The sequence below is a fragment of the Hipposideros armiger genome, unplaced genomic scaffold (assembly GCF_001890085.2).
Source record: "Hipposideros armiger isolate ML-2016 unplaced genomic scaffold, ASM189008v1 scaffold_75, whole genome shotgun sequence".
Taxonomy (NCBI): domain Eukaryota; kingdom Metazoa; phylum Chordata; class Mammalia; order Chiroptera; family Hipposideridae; genus Hipposideros; species Hipposideros armiger.
The window spans coordinates 1921625-1938017 of record NW_017731425.1 but is presented as its reverse complement, the minus strand read 5'-3'; the positions used below and the strand labels follow the sequence as shown (position 1 = coordinate 1938017).

The window sequence follows — 16393 nt, the reverse complement described above, 5'->3', positions numbered from 1 at the left end:
GTGAGGTTGTGACCTTTTCAGGGTATTCTATTACATCTGGAGGCAAACAGTGTCCATCTGTCCCTTATTGTGATGTTAATTTTGATCACTCTGTCAAGGTGTTGTCTGCTTTCTATATAATTTCTATATTTTCCCCTTGCAACTAATAATCTATGGGAAGCACTTTAGGGTTTTTTGTTTTTTTCTTTAGCTGAGCCATCCTGCTACCTGTTGGCAGCTCAGCGGCTGCTCAGCTCGGGCTGGACTCGAACCGCTGTTGCTCAGAGCTCAAACTCTTGAGCGAGCTCTTAACCAACTGAGCCACTCAGCCGGCCCCTATGGGAAGCACTTTAAAGCAATGCAGATTCCTACTTCTCATCAAATTTCTCCTTAGATTTAGCATTCATTAATGGTTTTTATCTGATCTGATCTTTACTATAATGGTTACAAAATGATGTCTTGAAATGCCCTTTTAAATTTAGTAGCTGTACAAACTTTAAATTCTCCAAGATTTTGCTTTATCTGTTTGACCTATTCTGGAGTGCCAGTAAACATTGTATTTTGGCATATTGATGAGCCACATTGATTGGGACAAGGTTTGAGTGACATCCTTGGTTTTAAGGTAAATATTTAAGTTGCTTTTTAGCCATTGAGAGTTGGCTCGCTTTTGATAGATACTGGCAACAACTCACAGTTTTAAAAAATTGCTTATTAATTACTTAATTTTAAACACTGCATTTGAAGAGGTGAAGTAGTTTTTGCACTAATTATTTTAACTTCTTAGTTATATATACTGAAAATTACAATTGATAATAGAAATATTTTGTTCTCTACATGGTCACAACTGAATACTATATATCTTACGTTAGATCTAAAGTTGCTGATTTATTCTAATTGCTAAATAGACAAATTTTGAAATTATTCCCTAACTGGCCAAAAATACTGCTGTGATTTATTTTGAACTCAGCCTAATATAAAAAAAACAAAGAACTTTTCTAAATATATTTCTTGAGAGGGACAACTGTAAAGCTTTGATGGAAGAAATAGAATGAAATTCCACTCATGGAAGAGAATGACTGTCATTTTACTTTTATAACTGACATTAATCCATCTCAGAAGAGATGTCATTAGTCTAACAAAATAAGTTTTCCACATGTCCAGCTTTTTTCTTTTCAACATTTTGCACCATTGGCTAAACTTTGTCAGTTTGTTTTTATTATAAATGATAAATATGTGAATGACCACTTCTAATGCTTTCTCAACTGTGATTGTCACTTCACTGTGAGTGGACGCTCTTGAAATGGTGGCTTCCCTTAGGTTTCATAATCAACTGTCTACTGATTACATCTATAATTGTTTGGCTTTACAAAGGTGTCAGTTCTCAACCTTTGAGCAGTGTCAAGAGTGGCTTAAGAGACTGAACAATGCAATTCGACCACCTGCTAAAATAGAAGATCTCTTCTCATTTGCATACCACGCTTGGTGCATGGAGGTCTATGCCAGTGAAAAAGAGCAACATGGAGACCTGTGCAGACCAGGTACGCCTTTCCACACCATGCAAATGATGGCTTTGTCGAACTGCTGCTTGAGGTAACCTTAACATGATATGAGACTCCTAAGCATTCATGTATTTAATCAATGTGTATTTTATGCAGCACCTAGCATGTGGCCATCATTCTTCTAAGCTCAGTAGAACACATTTCATGCCTTTTGGGGAAGGAAAGAACAATACACTTGGCATCCCAATTTACTGGGCCTAAAATCCAGTTATAGTAGGTTTTGATGTGTGTTATTGAATACTAATGGATGGAAGCCATGAATGTCATATTGTATACAGGTCTGGGAAGACTTCACATTAGAAATGGCTTTTGAATAGACTTTGAAAGTCGAGTGAGAATTAATTGATTGGAGAATGGGGAAAAGAACAATACAGCAAGTAGCATGAACAAAAAGAGACAGGTTAAGCCATAGAATAGAGGAGTACAAAATGGCCTTTCATTCACTATCTTCAAATTTTCCAGTCATAGATTACCTGATGTCACCCCTTTCATCCCATAGATGATGAAATAGAGGTCCAAAGAGGCCAGGTGCCTTCCCTTAGGACAAACAGAGAAGCTAAGCCTGTACTGGAACTCGGACTTCCTGAATCTTTATTAAATCTTTGACCCACTCACTATTTTTCTCCCTCAGAAATGGCTTTGACCAAGTACATGTTGTTTTTCTGCATGTAGTTGTCTGTGAACTTTGTGTTGCTATACATAGAACTCTGCTGGTCCAACATTGAATCTTTAGTGTGTCCAGTTTGGGAACAAAGTCTTGAATTCCTCAGCAGTAAAAGCTTGTGAGCTTCCTTCTAATAAAGTTTACTCTTGGGACTTTTTTCTTTAAACCTCAGTTTTTAATCCTGAATCTTCAATCTTAACAATTCTGCCCTGGTCATTTTAAACATTTGAGGCTAATCTGGTTATGCTTGTATCAGTTTGTTCCTGGCTCATTCACGGGCCGAAGCTTTTGGTTCATATTCTTGTTTAATTAAAATATAACAAACATAAGCATCATCTTATTTTTAGAGAATTTTTATTTTTTTATTTTTTTTTACCTGAGCCATCTTGCCACTTGTTGGCGGCAGCTCAGCAGCAGCTCAGCTCAGGCTGGGAATCGAACCGGCGACCCTGTTGCTCAGAGCTCGCACTCTTCAGTGAGCTCTTAACCAACTGAGCCACTCGGCTGGCCCCTTAGAGATGTTTTTGATATGTATTTTCGTTTGGCCCTCATGATCTTATTAGACAGGCAGGGTAGACTGGTGTCTGTGTTTTGGGAGCCAAAGAAAACGAGACTCAGAGGTAAAGCCTGTTGCCAAGTCCCACTGGTAGGCAGTGACAGAGCTAGGACTTAGACCCAGTTCTCAGCTATTGAGAGCCGACTATGTGGGGTGCTGTGAGTACAGAGATGAAAAACAGTCTCCTGCCCTTTTCGAGCCTCAAGGAAATCCTCAGGAATACAAGCTTCCCATGAGCCTGGTCAGGCCAGAGAAGCCCAAAGTCATCCACAAGAGACCACACTAACCTTGGAAGGTTATGATTATGAGAATGTGCTTTTAAACTCTCTTACTTCACTCCCTAGCCATGGCATCTCTCTCTCTTTTTCCTTCTATATAGAGATGCCATTGTACTTTTTATATTTTTTGTTTCTTGCTCTTTAAGTTTTTGTTTTTATTAAAGGTAAAGTTTATACCCAATGAAATGCACAGATCTTATGTGTACACTTGCTGAGTTTTTAACCATTATATCTTATTTATTAAATTTTTAGTCTCTACCATCTCCTAGGATAATGAAGTTAATGAGCTTATCTTGCTGCATTATGTTATATAAGATTTAAGACTCCTAACTCCAAAAACATTTCCTGATTTGGGGTTGCCAGTGTTTCGTCAACAAGGCTTGCTCTCTCCTAACCTGTTCTCTCACAACCACAGACTGATGATTCCTTATTCTCTTGATAATTTTAGTTGTTTCTTTTGTATTTGTGCCAACTCTTAGGATATTCCTAAGATGTGCCAGGTCAGAACTTCACTCTTGTCTTTTAATTATGGATGGCTTTGTCCTGAGCTGGGATGACTGTGGTCCCCAGGTCCTTCCCTTCCTGATGATAGTTGGTATTCTTTGGCTACCAGGCCTTACAGATGTCCACAGTGTCCTCTGTCTTTTCATGGGTTGGTGATGGATGGAGGCATTTGGGGGGTAAAGTACTGATTTAGGAACTAAAGAAACTGAATTCAAACCTGTACTCTACCATTTAATTAAAAAAATAACTGGGCAGCCCATCTATCCTCTTCATACTTTAGTTTCCTTTGTTCTTCCTGCCCAAGCTGATCTGGGTATCCTGAAGATCAAATCTGTTATAATGGAGAGTTCAATTTAGTAAATATATGAATACCTCCTATGTGCCATGCTTGTGAAAACATTTTGGAAATTATGAATATACAAGGTAATGCCATGCCATTGTAACTAATTGGTTGGAACTTACTCTATGAGTAAAGGTTGTATTTTTTTTCTTCCCATCATATACAGTCTACACTGAAGTTAACCTACTACCAATCACATGGAATCTTATTGTACTTCAGTGACTTGATTTGAGTGTATGTGTGGCTTTTTCCTTTTATATATTTTCACTGTGAAGTACAGAGGAAAAACTCGCTGTTAAAAAAGACTGTGATGGCATTTTTAAAGCCAGTCAACCTGGTTCTTCTGTCTCCACCCAATATTGTCGAGTGTTGGTGGTAGCTACATCATTACTCACCAAATAGGAGCATACCAGACAACCACATTCTTATAAGTCAACTTTAGGGTGAGACAGCACTTGAAATATTTCAAAGTGATGCCTTTGTATAATCTGCTCCAACACATGAGATCACAAGCATAGACGCTGAAGGGTAGAAGTTCGTTTAGTCTTTCAGCAGTTAATAAAGCCTTTTATAGATTCTTCTCTGCCTAGCCTAAGAGTAGAATGTGTCAGGAGGGAATTGGGAAAATTACATCATTACCTTTTATTCATATGAATCTAAGTTTCTGACTGTTGAACCTGTCATAATTAAGCTAGCCATACTGTGGCCACACCTCTAGGTCTTAATATGCTTTTTAAGGAAGACAGCACTGCTATTGGAGTTCACCTGTGAAATTTGGAAAAAGCCTTTGCAAAACTCTTGACTCTGCTCTTAGCCCCATTTCAAACTCTGAAAAAGGAAAAGCTTAAAGCTTGTCTCCTTTGTGCTCAGCGGCTTCTCCTCTTGTAGCTGCCTACTTGGTGATCATGCTGTACCTGAGCATTAATTAATCTGAAGTCCTGACAGATGACTGGGCAATTCAGTTTAGTTGCATCAGACCCACTCCTCTGACCTCTCTTCTGTGAAATGCCAATTAAACACATGTTGTTTAACCACGAACAGCATATGACTCTGGGTCTCATACTGTTGTGCAGCTGCCTTTTTTATAAAGTAAAAGCTCTTGCCAGCAAAGCTTGTCTTCAGGGTTGGAATGCATTCCCCTAAGTGTACCTCTAGACCACTGTACTGGGACTTTTATTCGCAGAAAAGAATGATTCCTTCCTCCATATATGCAAATCTAGGAAGGCTAGTTCTCACCTTCTTTGACTCTGGAACTGTTTCTGTCTCACGTCCTGGGTAAAGGCCTAGCCCTTTTATCTCAGGCCTTTAAGCTGTGAATAATTCTGGGCTTGACTCTTCAGAATCAGCCAGGGAGCTAGACTTTTTAAGGGAAAAAATTTTGGACTACCAGTTGACATTGTGGTTGTGATAGAGGGACTCATTCTTTAAAAAAATTTTCATTTCCATGACAATAAGAATTACTTGACTGTATTTGCAGGATCAAAAATACTAAATGTTAAAAAGGGATAAATCCTCATTTGAGGATGGGGGAGGCAGACAGAAAGGGTTGAAGTGGAACTATAAAGCAAAACAAAAAACTTGTGCCCTTAAATACTTAAATTGGGATATTACAACATATCTAATGTTGAATCAGTGGAGACATGAGAATTCTGAGAGGGAAATTCAGCAATAGATATGCCTCATATTCACTTTTCTGGCTGAATAAACATAAGTGAACTTCTGATACAGTTTGGCAAAAAGTCAGTTGAATTATTCATGTATTGTAAGGTGTGTGGCTAGATTTTTTTTCCAGAAAGCAGTGGTTTTCAAACTGTAGGTTATGATCCACTAATGAGGTCATGAAATCAGTTTTAAGAAATGAAATATGAAATGAGACATTTAGGATAGAAAATATCAAAATGCATCACACATGTAATAAGAGTGGGTATTTTGTGAAATCCTTCGTAAAATAAACATGTTATATATTGGGATGTAAAACAAAATTGGGATGTAAAACAAATCTTATTGTGGGTTGTGATGGTCAGTTTCAAAGTTTATGAAGTCATTGCTTTAGAGGTTACAAAGATAATTAAAACTCACTCCTTGTTCTCAAGGAACTTGAAATAACATTTTCTAAGCTTGCTTCACAGTGTATGTTTCTTTGTGTTTTGCAGAATTTCATGCTGTAGATGGTGGTTCTAACCCCTTCTTTGGGCAGTGGTCCTATGCAGTGAATTGCCAATGGTGGTTGGTAGTGGTGGTGATGATGATTATTTTGCCAGTGATTGTCTTAAAATAATAGGATCCTTTCAGGGTATATGTGTGTTTACTCTTAAGATAGAGGTATTAATGTAAAGGACCATTAATTAAAGTACTTTTACCTTTTGCAAAGACTTGGAGCTATGTCACAGGATGGGGAAAATCTTCTCATTAATTAATGAACTTGGAAGTTGCCGTAGTTTTATAGCTTTTAGATTGGAATTATAAGTGAAGATTCTCTGTCTAGTATTCTTGATGGTCACTGTCCCTTGCAATTTATAGGTAGATGGCACCCCAATTCAGATAGCTCTTTTTCCTACATCACTGCTAAAATTTTTCCAAAATGAGATAGATTCAGTTGATTATTTCTTCCTGCATCTCTGAACCTCATCTTTTTATAGCTCTCCTTTAGGAAACATATAATACCTAGTTTAGTGGAAGCTCAAGAAAAGCAGTTTAAATGGGAAAGTAGTTTTATAGACTTCATTTAAGTAATTGCTGTTTTCTACTCTGAAGCTCCTCTCCCAGGGAGAGCAAAGCTTTACACTTTGATCACCAAAACAATCTGTTTTGTGCTTTTATTTGTTATTGTAGTTTCTCCCATCCCCCACCAATGTTTACTTTACAACCTATAACACTGTATATTAGAAGTTCTACTTAGTGGTTTTTTGCTTGTCTGTTTGTTTTTTGTTTTATAAAATTGCTGCCTTAGGACTTCAAGGAAGAAAGTTATTTCAGATTGAATGACTTTTATGTTTGGTTCATTTCTGTTTTTGTTTCTCACTATCTTAAGGAAGAGGAAGCCAAATTCATTGGGATAAATGTCGGCGGGTTACACATATTTGGGTAGATATTCTTACAAATGCTTAGCATTTTACTTGGTCGCATGGTGTTTCCTGAGATTCCTGGGTACTGGCAGTTAGTTCCAGTATCCCTTACCTGCAATTCTATAATCTATAAGACTCTGAAAATTGCAAGATTTAAAAAAATTTTTATTTGGTGGCTTGACCTGATCTGAGCGGACATGAAGTTATTTGTTGCCTTATTTATCCTATTTATAAAGTGTGAATTATCCACACATTTCATTGTAGAAATAGTAATGTTTGGGTAAGTAGACCCTGTTGAGAGTGTTTACCTAATATTATAGTATATGTACCATCTTAAAATCCAGAAAACTTTCAAGTTCTGAAACTGGCCCAAAGAGTTTCTGATGAGGAGTTACAGATCTATACATATTACTATTCTTGGTGAACTTGTTGATATTATTTCTTATACCATCGCTCTGAGTGTGGAAATAGATAAGTAGCCAGAATAATGACAAAAACATGGGTTTGGGAATCAGACAGACATGCCATAATAACCTCTCTCAGCCTCAGTTTTGTCTTCTGTAAAAAGCTCAGTGATACTACCCACAGAGTTAATAGCAGTGATTAGGTAATATAACTCTTGATCAAAATTAATTTCTTCATTCCTTCATTCAGTCTTATCCTGAAAGGGATTTTTTTTTTTTGGTAACTAAAACTAAATATGTGTTATTTTATTTAGACAATACCTGCCCCCCACCCCTTTAAGTAACTAAGCGGGGTAGCTGTGCTATTATTCCACCTGTTACGCAAAATGGCATTCATTTTTTCCTTTCTGCTGTCTGTCTTTGGCGCCTAGGGGAACACGTGACGTCAAGGTTTAAAAACGAAGTGGAGCGGATGGGTTTTGATATGAACAATGCCTGGAGGATTTCCAACATCAATGAGAAGTACAAGTGAGTTGTATGGGTCCCTGTGGACTGTGTTTCACAGCCATTGCCTTTGCAGAAACCCCAGTTCACATGCGGCAGAACATTTGAACTTAGACCTTTTCTTCCAAATGGAGTTTTATTTATTAAATATAAATGCATGATCTTCAGAGTACGTCTTGAGCCTTCTTTTCCCGTTGCTATCACTGAAGTGGAAAGTGATCCTTACTTAATAGGGTTCTGGAACCTTCCTTTTTACCCCCTCCAGGCTTCAGTCCTTCCTGGCACATGCATGTCTAGATAATACTGTGTTTACCTATAGGCAAGCGTTTCCATTATTCACATCCCCACTTTACATCACATTAGAGAGAGGATCAGTGATCTCATAAGCAGTGATAAACACTTAGGAGCTAGTTTTTATGGCTATAATTTTACTCCAGATCCTATGAAATAGGCATCAGTATTATTCTGTTCTTTAATATATTGATCTAAAACTAACTTCACAGCTGTGACCATTTAACCATTAAATATTAATGTAGTCATTATTAAATATTTACCATTACCTGTTTCCTTAACAGGTATAGGTACTTTGGTCGGGGAGGACGTTAACTACTGTGATTTTGGTGATCCAGATTTCTAGAAAACAAAATTATCCAGGAGATTTAATATATCCTTCTCTTAAGTTTTCCTGCAGCAATTGGAAACATTAGTTATATACTGTTGTCCTTTGAGCTGCCTCAAATTATGGTAGCTGCTTTAGTGGTGTATTTGTGGCTAGCCACCAGAGCATTTCATTTTTCATTGGAAAAACTACAGCTGATTTACTGTATACAGCTCTTAACATGGACCTTGGCCAACGAGTTAAGGGGTGTTGTAAAGAATTGGGAGCTGCAGACGTGTCATATCTTTGCCTGTTCTCAGTGATAAGTCGAAGCAGAGAATGTAGGTGGAGGCTGGAGGAGGGGCTTCAGAGAGTCTGAGGCTGCTGCAGGCTTTGCTCATGTGTAACCCACCTTTCCTATACTGGAAACTGCTTATCTATAACTGAGCAGCTAGTGCTTGCTGAAGAGCTGATTACTAGGCGTTGTTGTATTTATGGGATAAGGAATATAATGATAAGAAAATTGGGTGAAATAAAAAAGTTGTGAATTAAACTAAACTTGTTTAAAATAAAGTTTGAGTTCAAAAGTCATTGGTTTTCAAAAATCCCTATTTTATATGGGTTTTAAAAATTAACTTCTTTTCTGTGAGCCTACTATTTTACCTCAAAGTTAGTCTTCAGGAAAATGCAAAATTCTTCCTACTATAAAGGAAGGAGAGCCAAATTTACTCCTAAGTTTAAAAATAAGATAAAACGAACAAGAATCATGGTAAGAGTATTAATATTAACCATGATCACTGTCTCTCAGGTTGTTTTTAGGAGATTGTGGGTAGGTGTTAGGAAGTTTGTAGAACTACTCTTGGTCGTAGCTATTCTCCTGGTTCAGTGGCTTTTAAATTCCTAATACTTAAACTTCTGGAAATTGAGAACAGGAGAGCGCTATTTATATTTAGTGCAGAATGATCAATTCCTAAGACACTTTGTGTTTTTTCTTCCTCTTCCCCTAATGCATAGGATGATATACGACAGGGAGGTGGTGGTGGTGGTGGTGGTGGTGGTGGTGGTGACGGTGACGGTGGTGTGACAGTGATGACAGGGGGCTGGTGATGGTGGTGGGTGGTGGAGTGGTGGGGGTGGGGTGTAGCAGCAGTAGTGTGTGTATTTTAGGATTTGGATTAAAGATCTTAATTGCATTCACTGTTGAATATTGGGTTACCCATAGAAAGACATTGTCCTGTAAGTAAAAAACCTATCAGAAATACTGCTTTCTAGGGCACCAGCTTGACTAGCATGTAGCTACTAGCATCTTCACAAATGAAAACAGAGCCTTTTTTCCCCGAGTATAGTTTGTTTTGAAGTATATTTTATATAAATTATGATTAATAGCTTATTCACATTCCTAATTTGGCTAAATGGGACTGTGATTATGTATGCAAATGGACTGACCTGTAGTACTGTTTCTGCATACCCATGGCTGCATCTGTTACCTGTAATTAGGACACCCTGTTTGGTTCACTTCAAAGAATATGTTTAGTAGTCCTGTGAGGTCTCTGGAAACTTGAAATTGTGAGCGCTTTCCTTCTTCACAAGCTTCTGTTAGACAAAAGCCTGAAAGACTGAGGCTCTGGTACAGGTGTCACACAGACTTTCACTTCTGTAGTTGAACCTGGGTGCTTGTGTAGTTAGAAATGACCTGCATATCTGTTAACAACAGAGGGTTATAATGGAGTAACTGCCTCTCAACTCCCCTTTTTCATTGATAGTTAAGATTGGCAGATTCCCAAAAGACAGCATCAAATGGAACAATCCAAGATACTATCACTTGATATATACATAAATAAACACTTAAGGCAACCCATTCTGCTGAGCAAGCCAACACTCAAGTAATGCTCCTCACTGCCTTTTCACTGGCTTTGAGGTAACTTGATCAACATCCTTATGCTGACTCACCTAGTGTCTCTCCCCCTTCTCCACCCTTCTCTCCCTGTCTTCTTCCCTCTCTCTCTCTCTCTCTTTCTTACCCTCCCTTTAGGCTATGTGGTAGCTATCCACAGGAGCTCATAGTGCCTGCCTGGATCACTGACAAAGAACTAGAAAGTGTAGCAAGCTTCAGGTCCTGGAAGCGTATCCCTGTCGTCATCTACAGGTAAGTAAGCCTGGCCAGGCCCAGTTTGGCCTGGTGCTAGTGCCCGTTGCATGTGGTCTGCTGCCTCTGCTGCTGCTAACCTGGGAAGGGAGGGGAGGGTCAGGAAACTTTCCAGGCAATTCTTTGCTTCCTTATTGCTAATGCTGCTCTTCTAGTCACACACCAGTAATTATTACATCCAGAACACTAGCTGATGGTAACACTGACACTGGTAAGAAAATTTTAATAGAAAAGCAGTTGATCTTGCTTTTTAAGACCTTTCTGACATTCTATGGGAAGATAATGTGCTTACTACATTTAGTGTCAGATGTGAGCCTTTGAGCCAAGAGAAATGAGTCCTAACAAGTGAGAATTGGGAGTATAGATTTGAGTCATTTGTGATTGTCTTTGTGGTTGAAAACTTCAACACTTAGAAGACTTCTGCTTGGAGAGCGAGCATTTAGAGAAGGCTAGGGCTTGGCTGGATAGAAGATCTTAAGAGATCAAAGGCAGGAGAGCCAAGGGAGGCAAGTTCTAGAAGGGCGTGGTGACTTGGTGACAAGCACAGGCTTTGGAGTTTAAGTCTTTTCTCTGATAATCCTTGCTGTGGCACCTTGAGTAAGTTCCCTGGCTGACCTCAGCCTGTTCCTGATTAATAAAATGGGAATGATGTTCTCTTACTTTGCAGGGATGCTCTGACATCTGAATAAATCTGTAAACACTGGACTTCTCTAAGCAGTATCTGGAGTAGGTTGCATTCCTGATGGTGCTTTTATATTTTATAATTCAATGAATAGCTCACTTCTCATAGAATCATGTTAAGCTTTTAAGAAGCCATTCCCTCTTATTTTGGAACTGTTTCAGATGTCATCTCCTTGCAATATTCACAGTCTCCATTTCATTTTCTCAGTTTGCAAACTTTTTGGTCTCTTGAATTTGGGCCAAACCAGTGGGGCTTAGTTAGAAACTCATTCATACCAATTTTCTAGGAAGGGATTTATCTCCTTGTGGAATTCGCACTGAAGCAACCAGCTTTTTCATTTAGTCCACTGAGGGCAAATTCTGTCGGCCATCCTGAATAGAGAGAGAGGTGCTTCTGGCCCAGTGGAACCCATTAAGTTTTCAGTCTCAATTTCATTACTGTTGTTTTCAGACACCCCTAGAAAAGTAGGTCACCACATTTACCTAACACTCAAGTGGTAAGGATGACACAAGAATTAGAGAGCAGTGAAAGCTGAAAGGATTTATATGAGTCTTATCAGTGATCAGCCCAGCTCAAATGGGGAAAGTAGCCAGCTGCTGCTCTGTGGCCAACAGCTGGGTTAGATTAGCAGCACTGGTATTTGTGGGATTTGCTGACTTTTAACATAAGGGGGAAGGACTCTCATTTTCAAAGTAAGTGTCTTTAGGTGAATTCTCCCTGTTGGTAGAGAAGCCTAAAATTGCAGGTTGAAGAAAAAACTTCTTAGAATAAACATGGGAGCCTTTTTTTCCTTTTAAAATGTATTCTAGAGGGCATGAGCCATAGGTTTATTTTTAACCCTTTCTGGAGACCATAGAATATATATAAATGAACATTTTTATTTGCAATTTCTCAAAAATATCTGCTCTCAAAAGATTATAAATGAAAGTTCTGGGTGCAGTTCACAAAAAATCAGACAGGCTTCCAGGAGCTGGCCTCTGTTTCTGACCATGCCTTGTGTCTCTGCGCTTCATACTGGGGTGTTAGATTGGGGTAGCTGAAGAATGTTTTGGGAGACTCTACCCACGCTGCTTTGCCAGTCCATGTGGTAGGATGCTTCTGAATCCAACATGCATTTACTGAATTTAGTTGTCTGTAGACTACAGTAATGATTCCTGAGGTTGCTGGCAGCATTTATTTGACAGCAGCACACTGAACTAGGGCCTGATGAGTGCGTTCTCCTACTGTGATGAAAGGGTGCTTAATTGGATTTATCTTTGAAGGCAGAGATTGCTCTAATGCAGCAAGATGGTGTGAAGGGTGCCCATCTGTAGTGCAATTCACAGCTTCCCCGCCTTTGTGCAGTGATTATTAGAAATTTCTAGTCAGTTGGGAGCTTGCCTAACACCAGCTTAGGGATAGTTTAAACATTTCTATGTTTCTATTTAAAACTGAAGCATTTCAGTATTTATCCATTGGACGTCTCAACTTTTATACTTTTTTTCCGGTTCTGTTTGTTAAAATGATAGAAATTCTCTTTAGTGATTTTTAGCTTTAGTGTTTTAGTTCTCTTTCAAGCAGTCTAAAGCATTTTAGAAGACTGCAGAAAGCTGCTTATTGTAGCAGTTCATTTGCTATCTAGCTACTATAATACCCCTTAAAACCCCAAACTCAGGTTGAAGAGTGCCATCTACTGTTTCTCTTGGGCACTGCTGGGAAGCATTGTAGGAGAAGAGGATGCTTTGGAAAGGCCCTGCCAGCCTCTTAAAAGTTTGGCATCAGTCAGCTCATTGGCTGCCCAGCACCTATTACTATATGCTAGTAGGCATTTTAAAAATCGGTGAGGTTTTATTTTCAATTTGGCTCCATTCAGCAGGTAAGCCAGTTGACCATGTTGGCAATACACAAGTACTTTTTGTTAACTTGTCTCTCCCAACAAGGGAGGATTTTAAAAGTACAAGCAACTGATTGTTCCAGTGGAATTTGATTATTGCCAAATTTAATTTATTGCTTGTGAGCTTCAGATTAAAAACAAAAATAGTTTTCACATTGTTCTTTTGTTGTTGTTGTTGTTGTTATTAGTAGTAGTTTCTGGTTCACATTGTTCTTTGAAGAAGACAAATAGATTAAATAGTATGTTTTATTTCAATCCATCTACGCATATATGTTATATATGTGTTTAGAAACAATTTTAATGAGAGGTAAGACCTTGATGGTTTCCTCTGGGATATAGAATTGGACACTTAAATTTTTTGCTTACTAACTGTTTATTCGGCTAATTTGTTTTTACAGTGAACTGATTACCTTTATAGCCTTTAAAAAATGGCTTTATTGACATGTCACATACAATTCACCCTAATGTGTATAGTTCAGTGATTTTTTTTTTTTAGTACAGTCAGAGTTGTGTAGCCATCACTATAATCAGTTTTAGTAATTTTCACCACCCCCAAAAGAAACCCCAGGCCCATTAGTAGTCACTCCCCATTCCCTTCCTAAGACCCTTCGCTGTGGGTTACCATAATCTACTTCTTGTCTCTCTAGATTTGCCTATTCTGAACATTTCACATAGATGAAATCATACAGTATGTGGCCTTTTGTGACTGGCTTCTTTCATTTAGCATAATATACTCAAGGCTTATCCATGTTGTAGCATGGGTTAGGACTTCATTCCTTTTGGTTTCCAAATAATACTATCTTGTAACTTTTTAATTGCTAAAATTGCCTAACTTAAGTTCCTAATTAGGAAAAGACTGGGTTTTAATAGCATCTTAAAGTAGACTATGAGTATTATCTTAGTCCTTGAAAAAGGATCTATGAGAGTATGGCTTATTGAGGTTTATGCTGTTCTTTCTAAGAGCTTAAGGAAGGGAAACTGGCTCATTGAGCTATCTTCCTATAATAGAGCAGTGTGTGACTCAGGAAGTCTCAGGAGATTTTGTAAAGCAGTCCACTGTGGGCCAGGTAAGTGTTTCAGTCCCAGAGGTGGGATCTTGTTTTGAAAAGAATCCCTAAGCCAGCCATAAAAGTGCACAGTTGTTGCAGAGGGCCCACAGAAGTCAGTGAGGAAACAAAATTTTCTGTTTCAGCATCTATTTTGCCAGACTATTCAAGTATAGTATAAAAAGGAGAGAATAATGCTTCATTATTGAGTAGCAGAGTTAGTGTAGTATTTCTAGATTTTTTACCCAATTTCCTCCAAATAAATTTAAAGATAGACCTTGACTTTACGAACATGGATTTGTTTTCTCTAAGAGTACACATTTGTCATTTTGTTGGTAACTCTACAAAGGTCTCTAAAATGGTATGATAATTAAGAAGGATCCAGATAGGTTTCGTTATTTATTCTTATTGCTATATAAGATTTCTACCCTAAGAGGACTTGAAGCTAACCCAGTACTTACCTATAGTCTAGCTATTTAGTAAGGTATTTAAAATCCACAATCTCACTTTGGGTATGAGCATAGAGCACCTGAATGGGACCACTGAGATGGTACAGTTGTTGTGTCTTGTTCCCCACACAGGCACCAGAGCAATGGAGCTGTAATTGCCCGCTGTGGACAGCCAGAGGTCAGCTGGTGGGGCTGGCGAAATGCTGATGATGAGCACCTGGTGCAGTCAGTGGCCAAAGCTTGTGCCTCCGACTCCCGATCAAGTGGCAGCAAGCTGTCGACTAGGAACAGTTCTCGAGACTTTCCCAATGCAGGCGACCTTTCTGATGTGGAGTTTGGTAAGGTGCTCGCTGGCCCATGGCAGCAATTTTTATAGCATATGAAAACCTTTTCTTGAAATTGCCTTTTCCTTATAAGATAGAGAATTTGTTTCATAGAAAAGAAAGAGCAAAGCTTCAGTTGATGGATTTGTTTGAGGAGTTGTGGGTCTTGGCAATGAACCAGAAGACCCCTTGTTTAAGACTTGGTTTAAGAGGACTAGCGAGCGTGTTATCTTTCTTGCCATGGTGACAAGACTGGAGTACATATGTGATTGGGGACCTGCAGTATCTCCAGACCATAGAGGAAAACACCAGGCTTCATTAAAAGACTGCCGATATAGAAACGAGGCGTAGGAGACTGTAGGCAAAATAAAAAATAGAGAAGTCTGTGTATCAAGTGTTCTGGTTAGATGGATTTTACTTAATTTTTTTGGTACTGTAGTATGTGCCTGTAGTTCTTACTCTGCACGGATCTGGGACAGACAGGTTCATTTAGTTTTCCCTCCCATCCCTGTTGTCCCTAGATTCTTCTCTGTCAAATGCTTCAGGAGCAGAGAGTTTAGCCATCCAACCGCAGAAGCTTTTGATCTTGGATGCACGTTCCTATGCTGCAGCTGTCGCGAACCGAGCCAAAGGAGGAGGCTGTGAATGCCCAGGTGAGATGTACAGTGCTTTGTCCCCCAGTATCCAGCCCATGCCCAGCTGGGTCTTAGTTCTCAATATAAAATGAATGGCAAACCATGTTCCTCAGCCTATCATGAAAAAGCCAGAGCTCTTTGGATTCTTAACACTGTGCTATTTTCAGGGGAAAAATGGAGGAGGAGGTGCAGTGAAACCCAATAATCCTCCTTCCCTGTGCCAACCTTTAGGTGATAAGGAAAATCAATCCTCTCACATAATGTCTCTTCATATTTGGAAGCTGCTTCTGTAGTGGCTCAATTTCTTAGTCTTCTAAGAGCTTTTTGTTGCGTTTGACAAGTGGGTGTGGTATGCTCATCACTGGCCTCACAAAAAACTCTTCACATGGCTTCTACTTAGAAAACCTGGTGTGGAAATTGAAGCAGTAAACACAAAACTCTAGAAAGCACCTCTGTCCTGACCTGTGACATCCCTACTGTTTGAATTCTGGTTTTCTCCGAGGAGGGACCCCTTCATTGTCAGTTGTATGCTGATGGAGCAGGTAGAGGCACCAAGCTCCATATTCAGATGTACTCTAAGATGGAAAATAAAAGAGTGGTACCAAGGTGAAATTTGAATACATGAAATGCATTGTTCTGCCAGGTTCTTCTTGAACAGATTCCCGAGCTACAGGTTATATGAGGCCCAAGAAGTAAACCTGGGGTGAGACAGAAGTATATAGATCTTTTTTTTTTTAAGTACCGTATTTGCCGGCGTATAAGACGATTTTTTGGCCCTGAAAAATATG

The 16393-nt window shown here is 38.9% G+C and overlaps 1 protein-coding gene across 11 annotated transcripts in view; it reads left to right on the top strand.

Annotated features, from left to right (window-relative positions):
* Nucleotides 1-16393, top strand: part of MTMR3 (myotubularin related protein 3) — a 137956-nt gene that overhangs the window by 103001 nt on the left and 18562 nt on the right. For 10 of the 11 annotated variants that reach the window (XM_019643102.1, XM_019643100.1, XM_019643099.1 and 7 more), the window contains 5 exons: nt 1351-1517; nt 7781-7877; nt 10484-10597; nt 14780-14985; nt 15492-15623. In XM_019643102.1, coding sequence (XP_019498647.1) covers nt 1351-1517; nt 7781-7877; nt 10484-10597; nt 14780-14985; nt 15492-15623 — 716 coding nt within the window. Of the gene's footprint in view, nt 1-1350; nt 1570-7780; nt 7878-10483; nt 10598-14779; nt 14986-15491; nt 15624-16393 lie in introns of those variants that run through there. The other variant, XM_019643104.1, reaches the window with a different exon arrangement.